We start from the raw sequence: 23,988 nt of genomic DNA, 5'->3' as shown, positions 1-23,988 counted from the left end.
GATTACTGTATAATTGTGAAGTGAGGGAGTAAAGAGAACCCTAACAAGGCAAATACTGTATAGTCATTTCCAACCCTAGCTAGCTGCTTGGCTCAGTTGGGGAGCATATTTAAACAGACTCCAAGTCTTCCCTCCCCACTTTAGTCTTCTAAAGCAGTCTCTGTGGGTAGAACCTGGGGAAGCGCTCCAGTTAATACTGCTCGTGTAATCAGTGTCTCATTTGGAACCCATTTTCTGTAGGGATATAAGGTCTTGCCATAGGCCAAGATAGCTTTGATATTTTAAAACTAGAGTCTTTATTTTTTTCTGATTGCCTGTGCCTATTTTTCCTAATACAAAGAACTATACCTGGTGATGTGCCTTGTTAATAGTGACTTACTGAACACATTACAGTAACCTGCTGAGTACAGCACTACACCAGCACTGCCTTTTACTGTAAAAGAATAAGATGACTGTTACGTTAGCACACTAAATTCTGTAGATACTTACTTACTAGAAGCAGTTTCAGGGCTCTTTGGGAACTCAAAGTGCGGCTGGTTATTTGCACTTACCATCACCTACTGGGTCCGTCTAAATCTTGGATTAACTAAATCCAAGAAGTTGCCCACGTTTTTTATTTTCTGAAATTACCTCACACACTACTTAAAATCAGTAAGCAGCCTATGAGCTAGGACTTTTTGCTAAGGTGGACGGCAGAAACTTGGCTGTGGAGGAAATTTTGTTCTTGATCAAAGCTGAATCTAGAATTAAAACATATTACTTGTGGCTCCATTCAGATTGCCAGCACTGATTTCCTTTTAGCATATCTTGCCCTCTAAATATAAAAACCAGCTCTTTTATAAATTTAAATCTACATAAAAATTCACACATGCTTATTATATAAAAGAATGTTCGTCATTTTGGGGTGAGAGGGGATAAAGCATATTTAGTCGCTCTGTCCCCTCCTCCACGTCTTAACTTACTGCTTGCAATCTAAAATGCTGTCCCACTACGCGAGCGGTTCTCGGCTGGGGACTGTTTTCTTCCCCCACCCGACATCTTTCAGTATCTGGAGGCACATTTTTTGGTTGTCACTACTGGGGGAGGGTGCTACTGGCATCTAGTGGTTGAGGCCAGAGATGCTGCCGAACCTCCTACAACGCACAAGATAGTCTCCCCACAACAAAGAATGAATCTGGCCCAAATTGTCAACAATGCTGAGGTTGAGAATTAGTCCATTAAAACCAGGTAGAATTATCCACCCTACTTAAGGTCACCCTGCACTATACCAATGTTTCTCAGGCACTTAAATGGGCATATGAATTACCTGGGGATCTTGTGAAAGCCCTATACCACTTTTTGGCCTTGTTTTAAAGAAAGAATTGGTGAAATATAATCACTAAAGTTAAAAAGGCGGAAAAAAATTCTTTTTGTGGGCTTCCCTGGTGGTGCAGTGGTTGAGTCTTCCTGCCAATGCGGGGGACACGGGTTCGTGCCCCTGTCCGGGAAGATCCCACATGCCGCGGAGCGGCTGGGCCCGTGAGCCGTGGCCGCTGAGCCTGCGTGTCCGGAGCCTGTGCTCCGCAACGGGAGAGGCCACGACAGTGAGAGGCCCGCGTACCACAAAAAAAAAAAAATTCTTTTTGCATCTTCCACTAATTAAGTCAATCATAAATATTTATGTCCCAGCATATTTATCACTTAAGTAGTAGAAACATGCTAATAGAATTTAACAAAAGAATTCACTGAAGTATTTTTCCTCACTTCATTATAGGAAAGCTGTGTTTGGAAAGCATGTATGGAAAGGGAGTTAGATGTGCTGAATCATGCTTTCATATAATGTCCTTTAAAAAAGGTAAAAATTCTACAGTTGTTAAAACTGACCTATTATTTAACCTATCATGCAGTCAGTCAGAAGAGAAACAATTTGGAGTCAGAACTCAGTTTGTGACAATAGCACTCAAATCTTAGATTACTTGGTATGTGAAAAGACTGATTTTGAAATCTTATCAATTCACTGATCCCTGGACAATGCTTACGTTTAAAACACTGGCTTTATTCAAATACTACCCATCTGTACATTAAAAACAAGCAGATTAGAAGTAAATGTTTTATTCTTCCAACTAAATTCCAGTACTACAAGGGCAGTAAAACAATGATACACTGGGAGAAAATGCAGCAATAAACATTTGTTAAAAAGACTGATAGAATAAATAAAAACTACCAAAAAAGGGTGGGGGGAAATCATATAAACCCATTCTGAAACCCCAAGAAGTCCTGGAGTACAGAAATGCCCTCCTCCTTCACTATTTCACAGGAAGCACTGAAGGCTATTTGCTTAATAATGTCCTGGGATTACACTCTACATTATTAATAACTGGTTACAGCTTGGTTGTAGTGCACAATTAAAATCACACTAACTTCATCTGAATTGTCATTCTACAGTTTTATTTACACAACCAGTGAAGGGCATGTTCTTTGAATACCAGCTTTAATCCTTTCCAAACATTAATATAAGAAGCCAAATTGTAATGATACAGCAAATGAGGCCACTGGCATTAATACAGGTAGCAAAGGTCCACATCCGAGTGGTACTGACATCAAGGAAATTTCCAAAACCGGTTGCTGCCTAGGAGTGGTTGCCACTGAGGAAAGCTTGAAACAACCTGTATTCACAGGGGGTACTGGCATTGCTGCATGTCGTAACTGGGACCTCTTGCAACGACTCAACAAGGAACAAGGCAGCCCACAAATGCAGAAAACATGATTCATGAAACATCTAAAGGGAGAAAAAAGGAAAATTAGGGCTAAGTTCAGGTCAAAATTTAAACACATGCCAAATCTTCATCCCGAATATATTTGCCCCTAGATATTTAAGTAACCAAAAGTAAGCCTTAATAAGGTTTTGCTGCCTATTTCCCTCCAAACTTTCCATGATTTTCTGTTAAATTCTTCTTGGGTATGAAGATAATTATAATAAACTATAATTATAACAAAAGTCTTCTCCGTAAAAGACTGTCTTGTTTTTGGTTTAAAGATGAAATACTTACAACTAGCAGGCTGTTCTCCATATCGTCGCATTATTTGATCATGCGTAAACTTCACAAATGCATCATATTGTTCTATAAATAAAGATAAACATCAATTACATGATTTGCTAAAATGCCCTCTTTTCTAATATATTAGAGCCACACAAACTGAAAAGTCCAATATATATAGTGAGACAATTCTAAGCTGGCACTTAATCAGACAAAAAAACCTCAGTAATAATAGCTTATCAAATGGGAAGAGCATGGAGCTTAGTCAGGAAACCTACATTTGTTCAAATCACACAACCTCCTGTATAGGCTGGGTGGGGCTTATTTCTTAACCTATTAAATTTAAAGGGCTTGAAATAAAAAGATATTTCTCCTCTGAAAGTTATTATAAGTGGTCTACGAATGGCAACTTACTGCAATGAGGGGAAACATGACCACAAAAGAGTAGCAAAATATATGATACATCCATACATCCAAAATATATGATACATCCACCTGTAACCTAATCAGGTGCCACAGGAAAAGATGTTATATAACTAAGCAAATTCTCTCACCTGTGTTAGCACCTTGACTGATTTAACTCCTTAATCAAGAAGTTTACAATATCAATATCCAGTAAAAATCTGTGGCTTAAAAATCCAGGGGGAGGGCTTCCCTGGTGGCGCAGTGGTTGGGAGTCTGCCTGCCGATGCAGGGGACGCGGGTTCGTGCCCCCGTCCGGGAAGATCCCACATGCCGCGGAGCGGCTAGGCCTGTGAGCCATGGCCGCTGAGCCTGCGTGTCCGGAGCCTGTGCTCCGCAACGGGAGAGGCCACAACAGTGAGAGGCCCGCGTACCGCCAAAAAAAAAAAAAAAAAAAAAAAAAAAAAATCCAGGGGAAATTCTGATTAAGTCACCATACATAATATATTTACTACACTTAAATTACCAAATTTTATGGGAAAAAATATTTTTTTGGATAATTTAAAGAAGACCACAGCAGCTTGATACTCTAAAATTAGGTACACAGTGCCAGTTAGATTACTTCAAGTGTCCAGAACTGATGGCAAAATTATCAGGAAAAATACAAAGTCAAAAAACCCACAACCAAATTGAGCTAAGTAAACAGCCAAAGCACAGGGTATACCAAAAGAAAAATCTAGTTCCCTAATACTGCTGCTGATCTACATGGCTAACATACTATTTCTTAAGGTCACTAAGGAGGACCATGAGCTATAGGAAAGTTCACTTCCTTTCTTGAACTGAAATTCTCTGGTTCTTAGAAAATACCCTGTACCAGTGTATAGAAAGGGTAATTCAACTGCTGTGAAGTGTATGTGGGAAAGAATGCATTTCTTAGGATGAGTTTCTGGGAGACTCTAAAACTCATCTCATACCTGCAAGTTTTGTGTTCAATATTTCTTCATACTCTTCTCGAACTTTCTCTTCACGCTCTTTCAATAAACGTTCACAGATCATCCCAACCTGCCGTAGAGTGAATAAGGGCTGCTCTTTTTTTAATGGTGAGGAGGCTGCTGATGGAGTCCCTATGTACAACGTGAACAACAACAAAAAACGCACCAATCTGAGGAGGTTTCACTTGGATATTTTCAATGCTCATATATCAATAAAAGCATTTTTCTATCAGTTTTTAGCACAGCATCTCCCTAGTCTTAAAACAGGTTTAATCCTATCAGCTTGTAGCTTTGGAAGAACACAGCAAGATGTATGCCATCAAATATAAGGGGGAAAAAAGTGTGAAGGTGAGTGGAGACAATGTGACAAGATACAAAACTTAATTTTTTGTTTTTAAATTAATGATATTAGCTAGGAGAGAGTTTATAAAAAGAAATACTGAGAATATATCCCTAATATTCAACATTAAATTTTACGGTTCAGCATCCTTAAAGATTAATGTAGCAGCCACTTAGATAGTAGCAGATTTCTTCAGAATGCATTCCTCTTAAAAGTATTACTTAAGGCACTCTGATTTTCCAAAACCATTCCTCTTTTCTTGAAAAGAACATCTGAAATTAATCTTTGCGAACTCAGGATTATGATAGTCATCCACAGTGACACTGCTGCAAGTATTCTACACACACACAAATACACACATTTGCTATCAACTGTTTGTCCTGTTTATCTGCCCCAATTCCTCTTTTCACTTGCTCCTTGTAACTTGCATGGCTGGGACAAGTATGTCCAAAAAAAAAAAAAAGGTATGTTTGTTTGTGCCGTCTCTACCAACAAGCTGTAACAGAATACCAGAATCCTGATATTCTGGTATACAAGAATAAAACTATACCAGCTTCAGTCCACAGCTACTAAAAAGTAAGGCTCTATCTTTATTTACTTTCAAATTCGCAGCTTTGTTAGTTGAGACTGCCAGTTCATTGATCTTGTAAGAAGTGATGAATTATGATGACCTTGGTTCCCACTGAGAGTAGAGTCTCATCTCTACCCTCACCTCCCCTTACCAAGTTTCACCCACTTATACCTGCCCCCCCCATTGGCAGGAATACTGCAGAATTTAGTTCTGAACAATTTCATGTTTCCTAATCCAATTTTATTTGACTGTTTTATAGCCTGTGAATGTTTGTTTTCTTATTCTACCTGGTTTTCCTATCCCTGCTGGGAGGGAAGGGGAAGGCAAGGCAAGCAGGCAACTACTGTCACACAAAAAACTATTTTTGCTGAGAACTCTACTAAAGTAAGAACCATTTTTGATGGCTCTTCTTTAGTAAGAAGTTTAACTTTCCCTTCACTTCAAACAGCCCTAAGTTTTACACCTTAAATTTTAAAAAGTGTATTTGCAAACTATTCTCTCCAACAAGAGGCAGGGAAAAAACCGATATAGGATCAAAATTATCAACCTTGAGGGAATCTATCCTGAAACACAAGTATGTGAGGGTATATGTTCAGGGACATTTTTGTAAATACTGTAATAGCAGAAATTCTGAGTCTTATCTATCATTATTAAATAATTGCGGGAAATCCATAAAATGGCATCGTATTCAGCCGTGGCAAGGTACATGTATACCTAATAGAGAAACGTGGCTATACCTTTTTTTTTTTTTTAATGGAGGCTACAAATCATAGCATTTATGGGGAAGTCCACTTAGGAGATATTATATACAGGTGGTTGTCTTTGAGTCATGAAAATCCAGGTGGCTATTACTTACTTTTGTACCATATTTTTAAGAGATCATGAATTATTCGTATGTTTTTTTTAAATCAAGGGGAGAAACAGGAGCTTGATGACCGAAGGCAACTTGTATTACTTTTTCCCATAATAAGTGAAAGGAAATGTTACTTAGTAAGTCTGTTATTACCTGGTGAAGCTGGTCCGCTGAGGAGAAATGCCTGTGGCTGTGCATCAGAAGTACAACATGGATCTGTCTGTTGGAAACTAGTTTCTAAATGTCTTCTCTTCTGCATGCGCTTATACTCTTGTTTTATGTTGTACAGAATTTGTTCTAAAAGAAAAAAGTCAAAATTTGGCAAGATATAAACTTTCAAGTTAAAAAAAAATAGGCTGGGTTCTACCAAAAATATTCTCTTCAAATAATATCGAGAAAACTTATGTTCTGGGAGGAATTAGTTTCAGCATAATGGGGACACTCATTCGGAAATAGCACACATACCACCTGGAATCCAGCTATTCTACAATACCATTCTTTCTCAGCACTGACTAGTAAAATATAAGTTTTTCATTCAACGTAAAGATTAGGGAGTCTGTGAACTGAAACACGTATTTAACTCAGATTCTGAAGAGTACCAAACTCAAAGGTCATTTATTCACTACACACATAATTATTAAGCTCACAGGCTTTTCTAAGATCATAAATAATTAGAAGCAGGGAGGACTATGTAAATACAGGCACATACCAGTGAGAAGTGACAGTAGCAGGTCAGCAAAATGAGAGTAGATGTGAACTAAAAAGTCATCACACATTAAATGGCCATAGCCATTAATATTAAGCTCAACAGAATTGATGAACATTACAGTATTAGCAGCAAAGTACTGTTCTGAATCTTTGGGGTAAAAACCCATGTAAAGTGATGGGTATGTACATAACAGATACTCAATTAAGAACCACTACACCACAGTGCCATTATCTTCAACCAAACCAGGAGTAAAAAAGTATAAGGAACATATCCTTTAGGCCAGTATGATACATTTTATAAGATTTCTAATTCAAAATAGTTACCATTTAGCCTCTCCAGAAAATCCCTCCCTGAGGTTTTCACTCCCCTCCAAACAGACTTTCTCACCACCACCACAGTTCCTAAATTAATCGGTTATCCACATGAAAACTACATCCCAAGAAGTTTATTAATCCCAATCAAAAACAAATAACAGGCAATAAAATGTTTCATAAATATAATGGAGTATAATTTTAACAATTCTACAATGATGCAATTTCAAAATGAACTGACACTCAATTGAAGGCTAAAGATTTATGTAAGATGAAACCAATCCTTTTTAAAAAATTTAATACTAGAGTTTTTTTTTTTTTTTTTAAGGTATATACTTCTCATCTCTCTTTTCACTTCATTTCCCAGTAAGAACTTTTAGGGCTTTTGAGAGAGAGACTGAGGGGACATCAATCAGTCCCGTAAGCATTTAGATTCTGCCAGTTTCATTATTGTATTGATAATTAGAAATCAATTAAAAAATAAAAATAAGCTGCAAAAGATATATCCAGTGACGATTCCATTTATGTAAACGTTGTGTGTAAACAAATCCGTTTTACATATACACGAATGCGAACTCACACATTGCAATAACTAACCTCAGGATGGTTGTGTCAATGTCTGTATTTAATATTTTTCAGAATGTTAACATTTGTTTATATTAAACATGGTCATGTTCACTCCATTTATGTGAAATTGTTTATAATTTAAAAATAAAGTTACCAGTGTGAAATAAAATGGCTGTCTATTGAACAGTTAAGCACCTTGATAGAAAATAGGCTTCCTAAGATTCACAGAGGTGACCAATAAAACTAGTGCAACATCCTATACCAACCAGGTCAGGCACACATATCCTCATTTTTCTTAAATAACAACTCTTTCAGTAGCGATATTCTAAAAGGTTTCTAAAGTAATGATGTTTCGACCTCACAGCAAGCTTCACTCATTTATCATTTTATGTTCAAAGCTACCATCATCCTGATGAAAAAAGTGTCATTCAAAGCATCCTAAAGTTTATTCACAACCAAAGACTTCAAATATATTAGCACAAAGTAACTTAACCTTAACCTCTTTTGTGTGACTTATTCTTTGATCACCACACAGCTGTCCTCAGATTATTCTTCCTTTTGCTTCACAAAATCAACCAAAGTACAACTAAGATGTACCAAAATAATAGTTGTAACAGACTCAATTTGTTCATCTGAAAGTCTCAAACAAGATCTAGCCTAGAATTAACATAACGTAGCTTTATAAAATCGCCATACCATCTAATATTTAAGAAACATCATTACAAGCAAAGAAACTGTAAGGCATAACTTAAAAATGAATTCACCAATTTAAATGTAGTTTGATGAGTTCTGACAAGTGCATACGTAGTCCTGGAACCACCACAACCACAATAATGAATTTTATCACCCCCCAAAAGTTCTCTCATATTCCTATTCACCACCTTTACCAACACCACTGCTACTTATCTGCTGTCATTATATAGTTTTGTCTTTTCTAAAAGAGTAGATTTTTGCCTTCTTTCACTCAGCAAAATGCTTTTGAGATTCATACATGATGTTGCATCAACCAGTAATTCCTTTTTATTAATTAGTATTCCATTGTGTATACATCACAACTTATCCGTTCTCCTTTTAGCGGACATTTGGATTGTTTCCAATTGGGGGCTATTATGAATATGCAAGTACAAGTCTCTAGGTGGACAAATTTTCATTTCTCTTGAGTAAATACCTAGGAGTGGGACAGGATGGCCTGATTATATGGTAAGTGCACAGCTTTAACCAATCCTTTTTAAAAAATTTAATACTAGAGTTTTTTTTTTTTTTTTAAGGTATATACTTCTCATCTCTCTTTTCACTTCATTTCCCAGTAAGAACTTTTAGGGCTTTTGAGAGATAGACTGAGGGGACATCAATCAGTCCCGTAAGCATTTAGATTCTGCCAGTTTCATTATTGTATTGATAATTAGAAATCAATTAAAAAATAAAAATAAGCTGCAAAAGATATATCCAGTGACGATTCCATTTATGTAAACGTTGTGTGTAAACAAATCCGTTTTACATATACACGAATGCGAACTCACACATTGCAATAACTAACCTCAGGATGGTTGTGTCAATGTCTGTATTTAATATTTTTCAGAATGTTAACATTTGTTTATATTAAACATGGTCATGTTCACTCCATTTATGTGAAATTGTTTATAATTTAAAAATAAAGTTACCAGTGTGAAATAAAATGGCTGTCTATTGAACAGTTAAGCACCTTGATAGAAAATAGGCTTCCTAAGATTCACAGAGGTGACCAATAAAACTAGTGCAACATCCTATACCAACCAGGTCAGGCACACATATCCTCATTTTTCTTAAATAACAACTCTTTCAGTAGCGATATTCTAAAAGGTTTCTAAAGTAATGATGTTTCGACCTCACAGCAAGCTTCACTCATTTATCATTTTATGTTCAAAGCTACCATCATCCTGATGAAAAAAGTGTCATTCAAAGCATCCTAAAGTTTATTCACAACCAAAGACTTCAAATATATTAGCACAAAGTAACTTAACCTTAACCTCTTTTGTGTGACTTATTCTTTGATCACCACACAGCTGTCCTCAGATTATTCTTCCTTTTGCTTCACAAAATCAACCAAAGTACAACTAAGATGTACCAAAATAATAGTTGTAACAGACTCAATTTGTTCATCTGAAAGTCTCAAACAAGATCTAGCCTAGAATTAACATAACGTAGCTTTATAAAATCGCCATACCATCTAATATTTAAGAAACATCATTACAAGCAAAGAAACTGTAAGGCATAACTTAAAAATGAATTCACCAATTTAAATGTAGTTTGATGAGTTCTGACAAGTGCATACGTAGTCCTGGAACCACCACAACCACAATAATGAATTTTATCACCCCCCAAAAGTTCTCTCATATTCCTATTCACCACCTTTACCAACACCACTGCTACTTATCTGCTGTCATTATATAGTTTTGTCTTTTCTAAAAGAGTAGATTTTTGCCTTCTTTCACTCAGCAAAATGCTTTTGAGATTCATACATGATGTTGCATCAACCAGTAATTCCTTTTTATTAATTAGTATTCCATTGTGTATACATCACAACTTATCCGTTCTCCTTTTAGCGGACATTTGGATTGTTTCCAATTGGGGGCTATTATGAATATGCAAGTACAAGTCTCTAGGTGGACAAATTTTCATTTCTCTTGAGTAAATACCTAGGAGTGGGACAGGATGGCCTGATTATATGGTAAGTGCACAGCTTTACTTTGTAGGCAACTGCCAAACCATTTTCCAGAGTAACTGTACATTTTGCATTCCCACCAGCAATGTATGAGTTCCAGCTTCTCCACATCTTTTGCCAACACTTGATATTGTCAGTTAGAGCTGAAGAATTTCAAATGCTACTGCACTGCTTTTTATATCTGTTATGATTACAACTATGTCATCTAAGCCTCACTGTGCCCTCAGATGCTCTAATACTGGTAACGTGATCAAGAACGTTATGAAGTGAATGGTCCAAATTTAACTTGACCAAAACCCTCAACGCTCAAAGTAGCAAAAAGCTAACTACAAGCTTCTAGTTCACGTTATCTTGGTTCAGAGGTATATGCAGTTTTGAAGCTAATAACCAAGAAATCTCCCCAGATTCAATATTCCACAATTCACATTTTAAGCTCAACCTACATATTTGGCCAACTTTAGTTGCTTCCATGCCAGCTGGATAAAGGCCTTCCATACATCAATAAAGTACCTATGTCTACTTAAACTACTTAAATCTAGCCATCTCTTATCAAACTAGAATGTGACATTTTATTCCAAGTACACGTAACTTCTGACCTTGTGTTGCCAAAAAATTTCCCGGTCCATTAAAGAAAGTCAAATAAAGCTTCACCAACATTATCAGTTTTAATCATGCAGACTTCATATTTGGCTTATGAAGCAAAGATTAAATTTGCAGCAAATCACTTAGAGCAAAATATGGAGTTATTTTCATGACAATCTACACTACAAATGGCTGTGGTATATCCCTTTTCAAAATCCTTAAAACTACATCACCCTTGTACTACAAAGTCAATCCCTGAACAACATGCAGATGTGGGGTGCAGACTCTTCCGCAGTTGAAAATCCACATTACCTTGTAGTTGGCCCCTGTATCCAAGAGTACGGTTCCTCCATGTCAGCGGGGTTCCACATCCTTGGATTTAACCACCTTTGGATGGTGTAGTACTATAGTGTTTACTATTGACCTGTCAGTTCAAGCCCACACTGTTCAAAGGTTAACTGTAAAATACTTGTAAGAGTTTCTTGCACTGTACTAGGTTAAGTGAAAGTCAGAATTAGCAAATTATGACTAATGGCATTTGCATTCTCAAATCTAGTAAATACCACTGAGGATGCTAATAAAATTCTCCTCCTTAATAGGCAGATTGTCAGTGAGCCTGCACTTATTCCTTTGGAATATTAAAAAATATATATAAACAAAAAAACCTAGGTAAACGTGAAGAGAAAAGAAAGGCCTGGCCTGAGGCAATAAAGCCTGTTTACTCACCTTTGTTGCCAATGATTACTTGAAAAACCCTGGTCACAATGAACAAAGTCAACAATATAAACAGGAAAGTAGATGGGATTAAAAAAAAAAACTGAGTTGATAATAGTAAGAGAAACAGCATCAAGATGGGACTGAGAGCAAAGGGAAAATGGAATTAAAAGCAACCAGAAATGTGTTTAAAGGAGAACCACAAAATGGCGGGTGGGGGTGAGGGGTTGTCAAGTATCTATCTAGAGTAGAGTCCATAACCATAAGATGTCTAAACCTTGGTGATATGTGAAACTAAACTTTTGCTCCAGACTTGTATGGACTTCCTGTTTCCCTACTGACATAATTACTAGATCAAACAGTAAGGCTTCCTTAACAGTTTTAAGTTCAGGTGTGTAAAACCCCTTTCTTATCACCTAATATGCTAATTTCTCTATGGAGTACCCTTGAAAACAAGGTAAAAGTTCATCCAAACAGATTTAACTCAAACAATGGGATTAAAAATGAAATAAATCTTGGAAGCCTGTCAGTGCTAGGGAGTAACACAAATAAAATGAAAAATCTGTACACAATTAAGTACAGAAAACCTGCAGTAGTCATTAAGACCTAAAACGGAAACTGTTCCAAATAAAATAACAGACCAAATCTAGAGCTCAGAACTATACAGACATTGCCATGTCTACTTTATAAAACACACAGAATTCAGAGTTGGTATGGAGACCCATCTTTGTAATTCAGCTATTCTCCCAGATCATCTGATGAGAAACTAACACAGTTCTTATGGACTCCTTGAGGGAACCTTAAAGACAATGTTCTTATCCAGCCAAGAGCTATCTAACTAAAAAGAATAAGCTGATGCCATTTTAAATTGACTTCAAAATTACTGCTATGTCAAAGGAACCTGGAACCACATTTTTAACACAAGATTGTTAAGTTGTATCTACAGTTTTAACTTCTATTTGGATTACCATGAATCCTAGTAATCATAATATAGCTACACACAATTATATAAACACTAGGATATTGGCTACAGTACTTTAAAAGCAACTGCCTGAGATTCTAAATTTACATTACATAATATTTTACTGTATAAGAGGCATTCATTTATCTCCTACAAGAGGAGAAATAACTATAATTACTATAGGTCAAATTCTATTATTTCACTGGAACTACAGTAGCCAATGATTACTTACTTGAAATAAATGGCTCAATTTATTAAAATCCTTCAGGTCGAAGTATAAATTACAAATTAACTGTACAATGGGAGTCACTAATGCAAGAAGTCCAACAATGCTCAATCAGCAGGTAGCTCCTCCCTGATAATCCAAGAAGTTTCATACCTCTCTTTTATATTACACTAGATTCTAAAGGGATATATGTTAACCATGCTGCTTTTGTTGTTTACTTCTTTACTATCTGCAAATGTCTTCTCAAATAGCTTACAAGCTAGGAAAATACTGAGTAATAAGAACAAAAAAAAAAAGAAATGGTGAAAAGAAAGGGGAAACTGAACCATCCAAAATCCAAAACCCAAATATGCAAGCTACAGAAAACATTCAGTGCCAAGGCAAGTTTCAGCTTCTATTCCAATTAACCATGGGCCATCAAAACAAGGTAAGGTTTGGAAGGACAGAGAGCAGACACCTTGAGGAGGGCTGTAGGGCAGCACAATCATGCTAAAGAACAAACCCTAACACACATTAGGACACCCAAAACACACATATGCACATAAATATGGAGATACAGCAGACCTGGAAACCAGTGGCTGCAAACTGATGATTTAGGAGCTAAATGGAACCCAAAGACATGTCTGGCCTGAATACTTTCTTTTTAAAACAATGTGGCCAACATTTAAAAGTTGGGTGATTTTACATTAAAAGTCAGATTTTTGGCTACTGCTGTTGTGAGGAGGTATTGGACTATGCGGCAAAATTCAGCTGAAGAGCAGCTGCTACCTTTTGGGTTTAAGTTCTCAAGTGCTTCTAAAGCTTTAATGCACACGCAAACCACCTGGGGATTTTGTTAAAATGAAGACTATGAGGGACGGAGCCTGAGTTAGGCATTTCTATTGAGTTTCCAGGTGATGCTGCAGGCCAGGAGCAAGACTGGAATTCACAAGTCCTCACCTCGTTCACTCATTTTTATTACTTGCCTGAACTATGGGCATTTAAATTTCTATCCCCCGCTTAAAATAATTCCTCTATTGTGGCAATTAAAAAGAAAAGTGGTTGGTTTATGTATTATTGGACATGCCAAGAAATGGAGGGGAAGAGAAGGAAAGCAGTAACAGCAGCGATTATTACAAGTACCAAAATATTAAGGATGATCTAATTCATTTTGCCACTCTCACCTGGATGGCTTCTGTCGTTCTGAGACAGACATACCACCCCCCCAAGCAGGAGAATATTCTGTAAATCAATTTAAACTTGGACCTACTTAAAGACATTCATTACATGACAGTAACATACATATATTGATTCGTTTATATGAATTTTATATTCATTATGTGATTGAAAGTAGACAAATGCATTTTTCAATTCTGTCCGCTTTAAAAAGAGCAAGTAAGACTACCTCTCACGCCAGAAGACACTGATTGGAAACCTACAGACATCTTTTGTTTATCCCATTTATTTTGTAACTTAGTTGTGAATATTTAAAGGTCAACAGATTTTGAGAAAATTCTGACTTCTGGACTAAGAAAACCTTCTGGGAAGGTATGACAATAAAAAGTCTAAACTTCCCACGGGTGGACCTGAGAGGAACGGTCTGAACTAAAGATATAAATTAGAAAGTCACCTGTAGGAAGTCAGGAGCATGCATGTGATCACTTACAGAGCTATTAGGCTGAACAGGAATGGAGCTGAACCTAGAACTAAAGAACTCCTAAGTTTACGGCCAGATGAAGACAAAAAGCAGCTGGGGGAGCAGCTGGAGAAGTGGAAGAAAACAGTGCTATGCAGAAGGTTAAAATACAAAAGGTATTTCAAAAAGAAGGGAGTGTCAGCAGTGTGAATGCTGTCAAACAAGACGAGGACTGACTGTGTGCCATGGAAGTCATCAGTGGCTTGACAAGAGCTGTCTGAGACACAAATATACTAGGAGTAAGTTGAGAGCCAAAGAAATGGAAGCAAGTAGACTACCTGAAAGCTCTTTGAATTTGGTTTTGAAGTGGAGAACTCTGGATGACTGCTGGAGGAAAATGAGGATGCTTCATTTACTTTATAATGGGAAGCCTGACCATATTTAAAGCCAAAAGCAAAGATCTGGTTGAGAGATAAAAATCAGATAAGGTTCCTTTGGAGAGAAGTGGGATCCTTCCCTCACTATCTCATTTAATCTTCCTCAATGATACAAAAAAAAAAAAAAGGCACAACCATTGGTAGTGTTGGTACTGGGAAAAATGAAGAAGCTACCATTAGATGGCCTCTATTTTTTCTGTGAAGTACATGGAAAAATGGAAGGACTGCTGGACAATGTAAAAAGTCCCGTTTGAAGTTGCCCTACTGTAACTATCTCCAGCACTCAGGGACAGGAAATGCTCTTAATTCTCACAACATCCCTAGGAGGCAGGTACTACTATAATCATGTACGTAATTTTACAGATGAGGAAAATGAGGCCTTGCTTCAATATCTTCTGAAAGGTCATACAGCTGGAAGAAGGTAAACCCAAGTCTGATCTCAGGGCCTAACCTCTTAACATCTACTACCCTCTCCAGTATTAGTACACCTAGCCAATATTCCGCTGAGTACCTAAAGTTAAAATGTACCACAAGGAGGAGAGCAAATTCTTAAAAAGCAGGATGTCAGTTAGAATAGAGGGATCCACTGCCACATATTATTAATACTTCATACACTAAAACATCAAACTCTATGACTGTTAAGAAGGTAGTGACCAAAACGGAGCATAATTCTCATTTACCTAGAGCCCTGCATTTGCAATCACTGGCTGTAACAAAATAATTGTAAGAAATTTTCATGTTACATCCGGGTATTTATAAAAAGGATGCTTCAAGTGTCTCTAAACTGCCCCTGCTGAGGACAGGCATCTATAACTAACCAGAATGTTTTATTGGTGTTTCCAAAATTAGGAATTACTCTAAATTGGTAGGTCGGCATTACCACACATACAGGACTGATTACAAGACCAGCTTCTGATAATGTACTATTTCACCTTGGGCCATGGATCAGGTTCCCCTGTTCTGTCACAACCACCTAAAACCTCCTACAGAGTTTTAACCAATTATACTGCTTAGACAAGTTTTTCTTCCAGAGAATTATATATCAGCACTAGGAACAAGGCAATCTTCTGTAACAAAAGACAAAGTTCAAGGAAAGTAATGTTTGAAAAGTTGGCTTTCTTCAATCTTTCAAATTCTACTCCACATTCTGTTCTTTAATTGCTACATCAGTTCAATGATACTATTTTTTTCTTAAAAAAAGAAACAAAAGAAAGAAAATCAACTCTTCCAGGTCCCTCCCTCCAAACTTCCTCCCTTTAATTAGATCTTTAGATGGAGTTTTCTAAGAATTAACATTAACGGAAATGAAAATAAATGCTAATAAACCAGAGTCAGAATGCACAACACAGACTAAAACACTTTACATAAGCTTCAATAGTCAAAGTGTGACTTAATTAAGTAAACCAATTTCAATGCTTAGGCTGCCAAAGGTGAAAATAATGCTAATGTGGACAACTGTCCACAAAGAATTAAAATAGGTATTTTGATAAAGCATAAAGTTTATGGTATTTTTATTCAAGTTTAGCTGGCTTTAAAAAGTATCAGCAGTGGCAGCTCTTGTCAGTCCCTGGACAGACTTTGTCTTTTCTTTGCCTAACCAGCATAGAATCTGGAACTCAAATGAGGTTCATAAAAGCCTGAACAAGTGACTTCTAGAGGAAGTATTTAGATTTTTTAATAATGCTGAGAAAATCCAGATACATGAATATAGAAATTAAAAATTAAGTCAAACTCAAAGGCTGTATTACTGAAAAAAATCACAGTAATAAAAGATCACATTTTAATAAAATCAAAATGTCGCAAAGCATTTATACTTCAGGATGATCTGCCTATGACATTTGTGACAGATAAAAATTAATGACTTATGATTTGTAAAGGGAGGAAGAAAGTTATACTCCAAGACAAACTACAAGCATATTCTGAGCTGTTTTTCTAGCGCTGGAAGGCTAAAAACCACTGCCACTACCCAAAAAAACCTATCATCACAAGAAAGATTACACAATCTGGCATAATGCAAAATTATGATCAAAAGGCTGAAAATAAATATCAAAGCTGACAACTTGACATACACTAGATTTTTAATTTACCTGCAAGCATTCTCTCCCTGCTCAATTATAACTGCAGTATCTTCTCATCATGCAAAAAAATTTTGTTTTAACTTAAATCATTCAATCCCTTTAGAAATGAAAGCTCAGAACTCCACATTACAAAATATTTTCTCCTAAAAATCACGTAAAATCTTTAAAAATGTAATTCTTCGAACCAGCAAATCTCTGAAAATGGTAAAATCCTTGTAAATGGGCTATTTCAAATACTGAAACGCACAAAACCATGTTTATCATCACTCTCCAGAAAGATGAGGAAATACTGAGTAGACTTCAAGCACCTCAAAAAAGTATTGTTCAAAGTCTTAAACTAAATAAATGCTGTACTTCTTGTTACTCCTCATTTGTTTGAGTCACAATTTAAAAAATATATATGTTGTCACATATTGTGGCTTTACTGTCACAAAACAGTCTAAAAAGAAAAAGTGGTACAGAAGGAGAAGAAGAAATGAAATTGTATTTTTTTCTTAAACTTCTGAGTCTCTAAGAACCTTGGGAGATGCCAAGGCTTGATTAATTCAACAAATACATTCAATAAATATTTTAAAACTTTATTTGTGGTAAGACATTAACTAAGAGGGAAAGGATGGCAGATAAGAATACCTCTGGGGTTATTTTCAAACTCTACAAGTCCCATCTATCCCCTCAAAATCCAGGGGACATTCCTTTTAACTAACAGTCTTTGCTACAAGACTGCCACTGATGCATCACATTTCTCAGGTGTTTAGAAAGCTGTAAAACATTGGTAAGCTGAGTTCTAGAATCCTTATGCTCAGCAGTAAAATTGAAGATGAATCTCTTAAACTAGATTCATTTGTGAAGACCTCTTTACCATCTGCAGATGGTTCATATAGGCTTGACCAAGTATTCCACCCTTGTAGGTAGTCTTCTCAAAGGCAAGAAATTCACTGTGGTTTCACATATGCATAGAGAACATTCTGTGAGTCAATAGTACTAGCACAATGTTAATGCAAAGACTGCAAGGACCGTAAATTGCTGGTTAATTCACTTATGAGTACTTGAAAAGACCCAACCCCAGTACCATTCATTATCTTGTTTCATGAACCAACTATCCAAGAGGTCCAAACTTAACCTATGCTATCTTTATTGCATTCTTCTTTAAATGGAAAGAGAATCAAAGGTTTCTTTTCAAAGAGGAAAAATAACACAAAACTGGGCACTTCCAATGAATCTCTTATTCTCAACCTTTCAAAACAAAAGCATTTCTATCACTGTCTTCCTGGGTCTATCTAAACACGTAGGAAAGACCTAGCTGAATAATACCCAATATATTCTTTCCTATAAAGCCCTTCAAGAAAACGGAATAAATTTATCATTCTCCTTTACATCTTAGTGTATGTCTCTGTGGCAACCATGGTGGCTAGGAGCATTTTCACCTACAGAAGAGCTAACAACCCTGTCCTCTGATCTAGCCATGTTTACCCGATGTGTTTCTGTGCTCAAGATAGGCTTTCATTTTCCTACTTTCAAAACAAAATAGCTCAGTGATGAATACAACTGAATGCTGCTTTTAATGGCTATAAACGTACATGATTATTAAATGCATAATTCATACAGCTATTAAATAAATGCAGCTACATACGCAGTCCTAAATAAAATATCAGGTTTAAAATCCAAAGTACAAAGACCATTAAAAACAGTTTGCCAAATCCACTGAGAAACTAGAAGCAACTTAACAGCTGTCTAAATAACCACAAAATATTAAAAACACTTCTGGCTCAATATAAATGACATCTGAAATGAAATGTTGCCTCCTCCAACAGACATCTCATTTGTTTGTGTAGAACCATTTATACTTCATTTAAGCCAGCTGGTGTCTCCATTTGCAGGCATGTATCAATGTCTACAAAACAATCTAAGTTCCTGTAAACCCTTCCCCATTCACAAGCTGCAATTTCCATTCTTGATGGCAAGTTTCCAGCAAATACAATGAGTTTTTACAAAGGAATTTTAACTCTTCATCCAACTCAATTCCTAAGGCAGACTAGAGCAATAGTAACAAGTCAAACAATGTATATAAAGGTGCCTAGCAAACTCACAAATAGGTTGAGTCCATAGAGGGATCATTTCACTCAACCACTAATTCATTCACTACACAATTATGAATAACAATGTCTTGGATTTCACTGACAAGTATAATATTTTGGTTTTATTAAAATAATTTTGTTCTTGGGAATGTCACAATAATCTTTTGGCTAAATGATAATATTCTGAGATGTTTCAAAAACCAATCGACATGGATAGAACACTCTGAATCTGTTTTCAACTAATGCCAGGATGAGTACTAATGAAGCTAGGAGAGGCATTCATTTTCCCAACCACAGCCAGTGGTTCCCCTCCCACACACCTTCAGCTATCATTCACTTTTCCTTTTCCACATCCAGGGATGATTAACAGACTTCACTGCTGACACCCTTAACCAGGGTTGGGCAAACTTTTTCTGAAAAGGACCAGGCAGTAAATATCTGAGCTTTGGGAAAATGCAGTCTCTGTCACAATTACTCGACCCCACTATCGTAGCCTGCAAGGGACATGGACAATACTTTAAAAAAAAAAAGAATGGGCATGGCTGTGTTCCAATAAAATTTATTTGCCAGCTCTTTCATTTTTCCTGGTATTAAGTTGCACTAGTTTGAAAAATACTGATTTAAATAATAGTCATCAAGTCAAACTTTGGAATAACCTTCCTGGGATGACTAAAACAAAAACAAAAAACAAAGCTAGGGTTTAAAACAGACGTCCTAGTTCCTGAAACTACTAGTAAAGCCTCAACATGACTTCAGCTACATATCAGAAAACACTATATACATATCCAGAGAACAATGATAAAATCATGATAAATCGTGCACACGCTCTGAAAAAAAATTCACTTCAGTAGTCTAGTTGTATATTGTTTAAATTATATTTGAACTCACAGAAGTGAAAACAAAGAGCTTCCATAGAGCCCCAATCAATCTCAATTTGGTAAATTGCTTTCCGTTCCCAATCCCAGCTACTTATTTCTGCTAAGGACATATGGATATTCGCTCTCTTAACGTTTAGGAATCACCACTTTTAGAATAGGAATCTAAAAATTAGGTATTTGGAAAAATTATTTCCAAGTTAGATGACATGAAAACTGGGAAGCTCTCTGATACCTGCACAACACTGCAGCTCCCATTATGACATCATGATTACAAAAACCATTACAGGAGCATGCCCAAAACTGGCCATGTAAACACAAGGCTAAATTCAATTACATCTAAAGTTTCATTCAAAATCATAGATAAAAACGTAAATTTCAGCAATTCAAAACTTATGCAATTTTAACTGCTTTTCTCTAGTTGGAAAGCTTTTCACAGACTAAATAAATATCAGGGTGTGGTTTTAGAGTTCAGGATATGATCAAACTTCGAGTAGATGTCAAAAACACCTTGAAAAACAAAACAGCAATATTTTGGAAAATGTGAATTTGAATCAGCAGGCTTAAACGATTCCAATAATTCCAGTCATTTTACTATTACAGTCCACTTAACTGAAATGTAACATAATGTGCAGCCAACTGCATTAGCCAGTGCTTCAAATATATAAATGAAATGACAAATTTGCAAAGGATCACAATTCTTTCTGAATTAATTCCCTTTAAAGTGAGAACAAATATAGCCCCTAGCTGACTTACCTTATATGCTCAAGACTATTTTAGCATTTAGATATACTTTAACTCCCAAACCTAACAATGTATTATTAATTCACACACACCCCCCATGAAATTTATTGCTGGTTACCTAGAGCTATTTTTAAGTGGCCTTATGAGGTACAGACTCCACAGTATCACTTCAACTTTCAATTGACAGCATTTCACTAAAAAGACAAACTCTAAAAATAATGTTAACCACCAGGAGCTCATTCTTGACATTGTTTCAAAAGCAAAAAATGGTAGCTTAGGCATTTGAGGTCCTCCCCATATATGTGGGGAAGGATATTTTAAAAATCTGACCTGAAAACAAAACAAAGTCAATTCCAAATGGAAGTTACCAAATGCAGGTAAATACTGCCCACAGATTTTTTTTTAAGCTGACTATAAAGAAACATGTAAATCATATTATGAAAAAGCTTTGTCTACAGATCATGTTATTACCAAAGGCTCACACACACACGAAACCTTTGCCTGCTACACACACAAAGGAAACATTTACACTACCAGTCCACAAAAAACTATCTTAAGACTGTGCCAGGAGCACACAAGGATTTTCAAAGTACAGAAAAAAATGGACACACACATGCAGTACAAAGCAGCCAAAAGGTAGTTCCCCACAGTCACTTTCAGGAAATGTCTCAAGATGAAAAGCAAAAATAGTCTCAAATCCCTTGGAATCTTGAGTTGATTTATTATTCCCAAGGCCTGGGCTTTTTCTCCCAACAGACTTTATCGGGCAGAAATAAAGCACTTCCAACTAAAAGCAACTACTCAGCCCCGATTTTCAATACAATTTGCTTTTCATTAAAAGTTCGAGTTTCTCAAGGTCTAGACGTATAGTGCGATCAGATTACGGCACTCGGGAAGAGCAGTTTCTTTGTTGTTGACCCTGCTAGGGAAACAGGTCTTGACTCAGCCCAAGTGGCGTTCTTGTGGGTGATTAATGACAGGCCTAGATCTCGCCCCAGTGACATCCCTCCCCACCCCCTCCGTACTAAAATCAGCCATGTCTGAAAGGGAGGAGGGACTGCCGCTTCGCCTCCAACCACCCAGTCCAAGACTTGATAGGTGCAACCAATCGATGCCGGGGAGACAGCCACCGAGAGTCGGGTGAAACGCGTGACCCTTCGCTTGCTTAGATTTCCGTGTAGCACCCCCTCTGATCATTTCCGCTTGGGCTCTCCAGACTACGGAAACGCTCAATTCTGGTCTCTCGGCGCAAAGAAAAGGACCTTCCTCTTCCCCACAATACCCGGCGAGGCACGGCCCCTACCCACCCCCCCACCTCCAGACCGCCCCCCCCGGCCATTCCCATTGTGTCTCCAAGGCTGGAGGAGCTTGTGAAAAGAACTGTGGTCGCCCGAGGGCTCCGCTAAATACGGGGGCGGTCCGGTAGCCCAGTCCCGCGGCCGCGGCCCGGGCCCCCCCGTCCTCTCGCCCCCTCCCCCCACGGTTGCCGCGGGGCCGAGTCCCACCTGTGGTGAGGCGGGAGGAGACGTCGCCGAAGGGAGATGGCTCCATTCGGAGATACTTCTGCGGCGAGGCGGCGGCGGCCGAGAAGCAGGCGGCGGTGGCCGCGGCGGCCGACGACGGGCAGGCAGCGGCCGAGGTGGGCGCCGACAATGGCGCACATCGCCTCCGCTTCGGGGACGCCGGGCTCAGCAGAGGATCGAAATCCAGAGTCCGTTTCAGAGTGGCTCCGCACGCCATGGCCGGGGCGCCGGGCTCGTGTGGGGTCGGGGAGGGGAGGACGAGGGAAGGGGGGCAGAGTGGGGCCCCGAAAAGAGCCTAACCGACCGGCTCAAGAGCGGAAAGGCGGGTGGCGGAGCGCCGGCAAGGGGAGCAGAGCCGCCGCCGCCGCCGCTGCTGCCTCCGCGGCAGGGGCAGTGGCCCGGGCCGGCCGGGGCGAGGGCGGGAGGGGCGGTGGCGGCGGCTCACGCCAGCCGCGTCGTGGGGGGGGCTCTTCCGCCTCCTCAGGCGCGGCTCCCCCGGGAGAGGCTCCGGCCGCCCCCGCCGTCCGTTCGGGCTTTGAGCCGCGCCTGAGGCGCTCCTGCGCGGAGACCGGCTCCTTCAGAAGTCGAAACCAGCCCCGTGAGGTGTGAGGCTGCAACGCGGCTCCTAAGACGCCCAAGCAGCGTCAGAAGCTAGAGAGCGTCGGTCGATGCGGCGGGATTGAGAGGTGGCGGTGGCGGCAGGAGCGCCACCGAACACGTCCAGCCGCTTCTCCCTCCACTGTACGACTCTTCCACCCGCCGCCGGCCCCAATATGGCGTCAATAACAACGCCGCCGATTCAAATCCTGCGGCCTCAGGGCGCGTGCGCTTGGGAGGCTGGCCACCCTCGTGGTGCATTCTTGGGAGTTGTAGTTTTTTACTGTCGGGAGGAATCGGCGTGAAAAGCGGTTAGGGAGGAGTCACGGAAACTACGACTCCCGTCATTCAAGGCGCGCGATTCCGAGTTCCGGATCGGAATTTAAATCCCCCTACACAGCTTGAGTGTAAAAGGAACAGAGCCAAAGAGAAAAAAGAAAAGGCTCAGAGAGAGTGTGAGAAAACAAAGTCAACCAGTGCGGAAAGCAGGCTCAAAAAAAAAAAACCTTTAAAATTCAGGACATAGTTGTCTTGGTACCGCTCCCACAGTGATTTAACAACCAGGAAATAGAAAACTAAGCCAACCTAGCAGTTCAACACTGACTAATTTCGGTAATAAGAGTGTCAAAAACAAAACCTGTCACAACGACGGGCTAGGAAATGATAAGATTTTGGAACCTATTTAGGACTGCAAGAGAGAACAACAGTAATAGTATCAGGTTACAGGAACCTTGATTGAACTCCATGCTTTGCCCTTCCCAGGTAGCTGCTTGCATCCACCTACTAAATTCTGCAAAGCCAGGTTTACCCTGTAAATGAATAGTATTTGAACGACGTACAGAACCAAATAGTTTTGCTTTGGATAAAAAGTTGATGATATCAGAAATTGCAGTATCTCTGTTGAGTATTGGTGTATATCTTGTGAACGGTAAAAATTAAATCCAAGGACACGATGAAATGTCTGGGAAGTAGATATTGGACCCATTTTGTAAGCAGAGAAAAAATGCTTTTTTGTAAAAGTTATACTTCTAATCAGGTACCTAAAATAAAAATCAAATACAGGATTAATAGTTATTTATGTGAAAAACTGTTATTGGT

At 38.4% G+C, this 23,988-nt stretch overlaps 1 protein-coding gene across 1 annotated transcript; it reads right to left on the bottom strand.

Moving 5' to 3' along the window:
- Positions 1-2,406: 2,406 nt before the first annotated feature.
- On the bottom strand, positions 2,407-23,092 carry AKIRIN2 (akirin 2). Its single transcript, XM_024116829.3, has 5 exons — positions 22,276-23,092; positions 6,329-6,472; positions 4,394-4,543; positions 3,030-3,101; positions 2,407-2,758 (listed from the first exon to the last, which is right to left on the bottom strand). Exons 1-5 carry the CDS (start codon positions 22,508-22,510, stop codon positions 2,748-2,750), a joined length of 612 nt encoding a protein of 203 aa, XP_023972597.1. The 5' UTR covers positions 22,511-23,092; the 3' UTR covers positions 2,407-2,747.
- Positions 23,093-23,988: the final 896 nt, after the last annotated feature.

This window comes from Physeter macrocephalus, chromosome 10 (genome assembly GCF_002837175.3).
Source record: "Physeter macrocephalus isolate SW-GA chromosome 10, ASM283717v5, whole genome shotgun sequence".
NCBI classification, from domain to species: domain Eukaryota; kingdom Metazoa; phylum Chordata; class Mammalia; order Artiodactyla; family Physeteridae; genus Physeter; species Physeter macrocephalus.
This window is presented reverse-complemented; position numbering and strand designations above follow the sequence as displayed.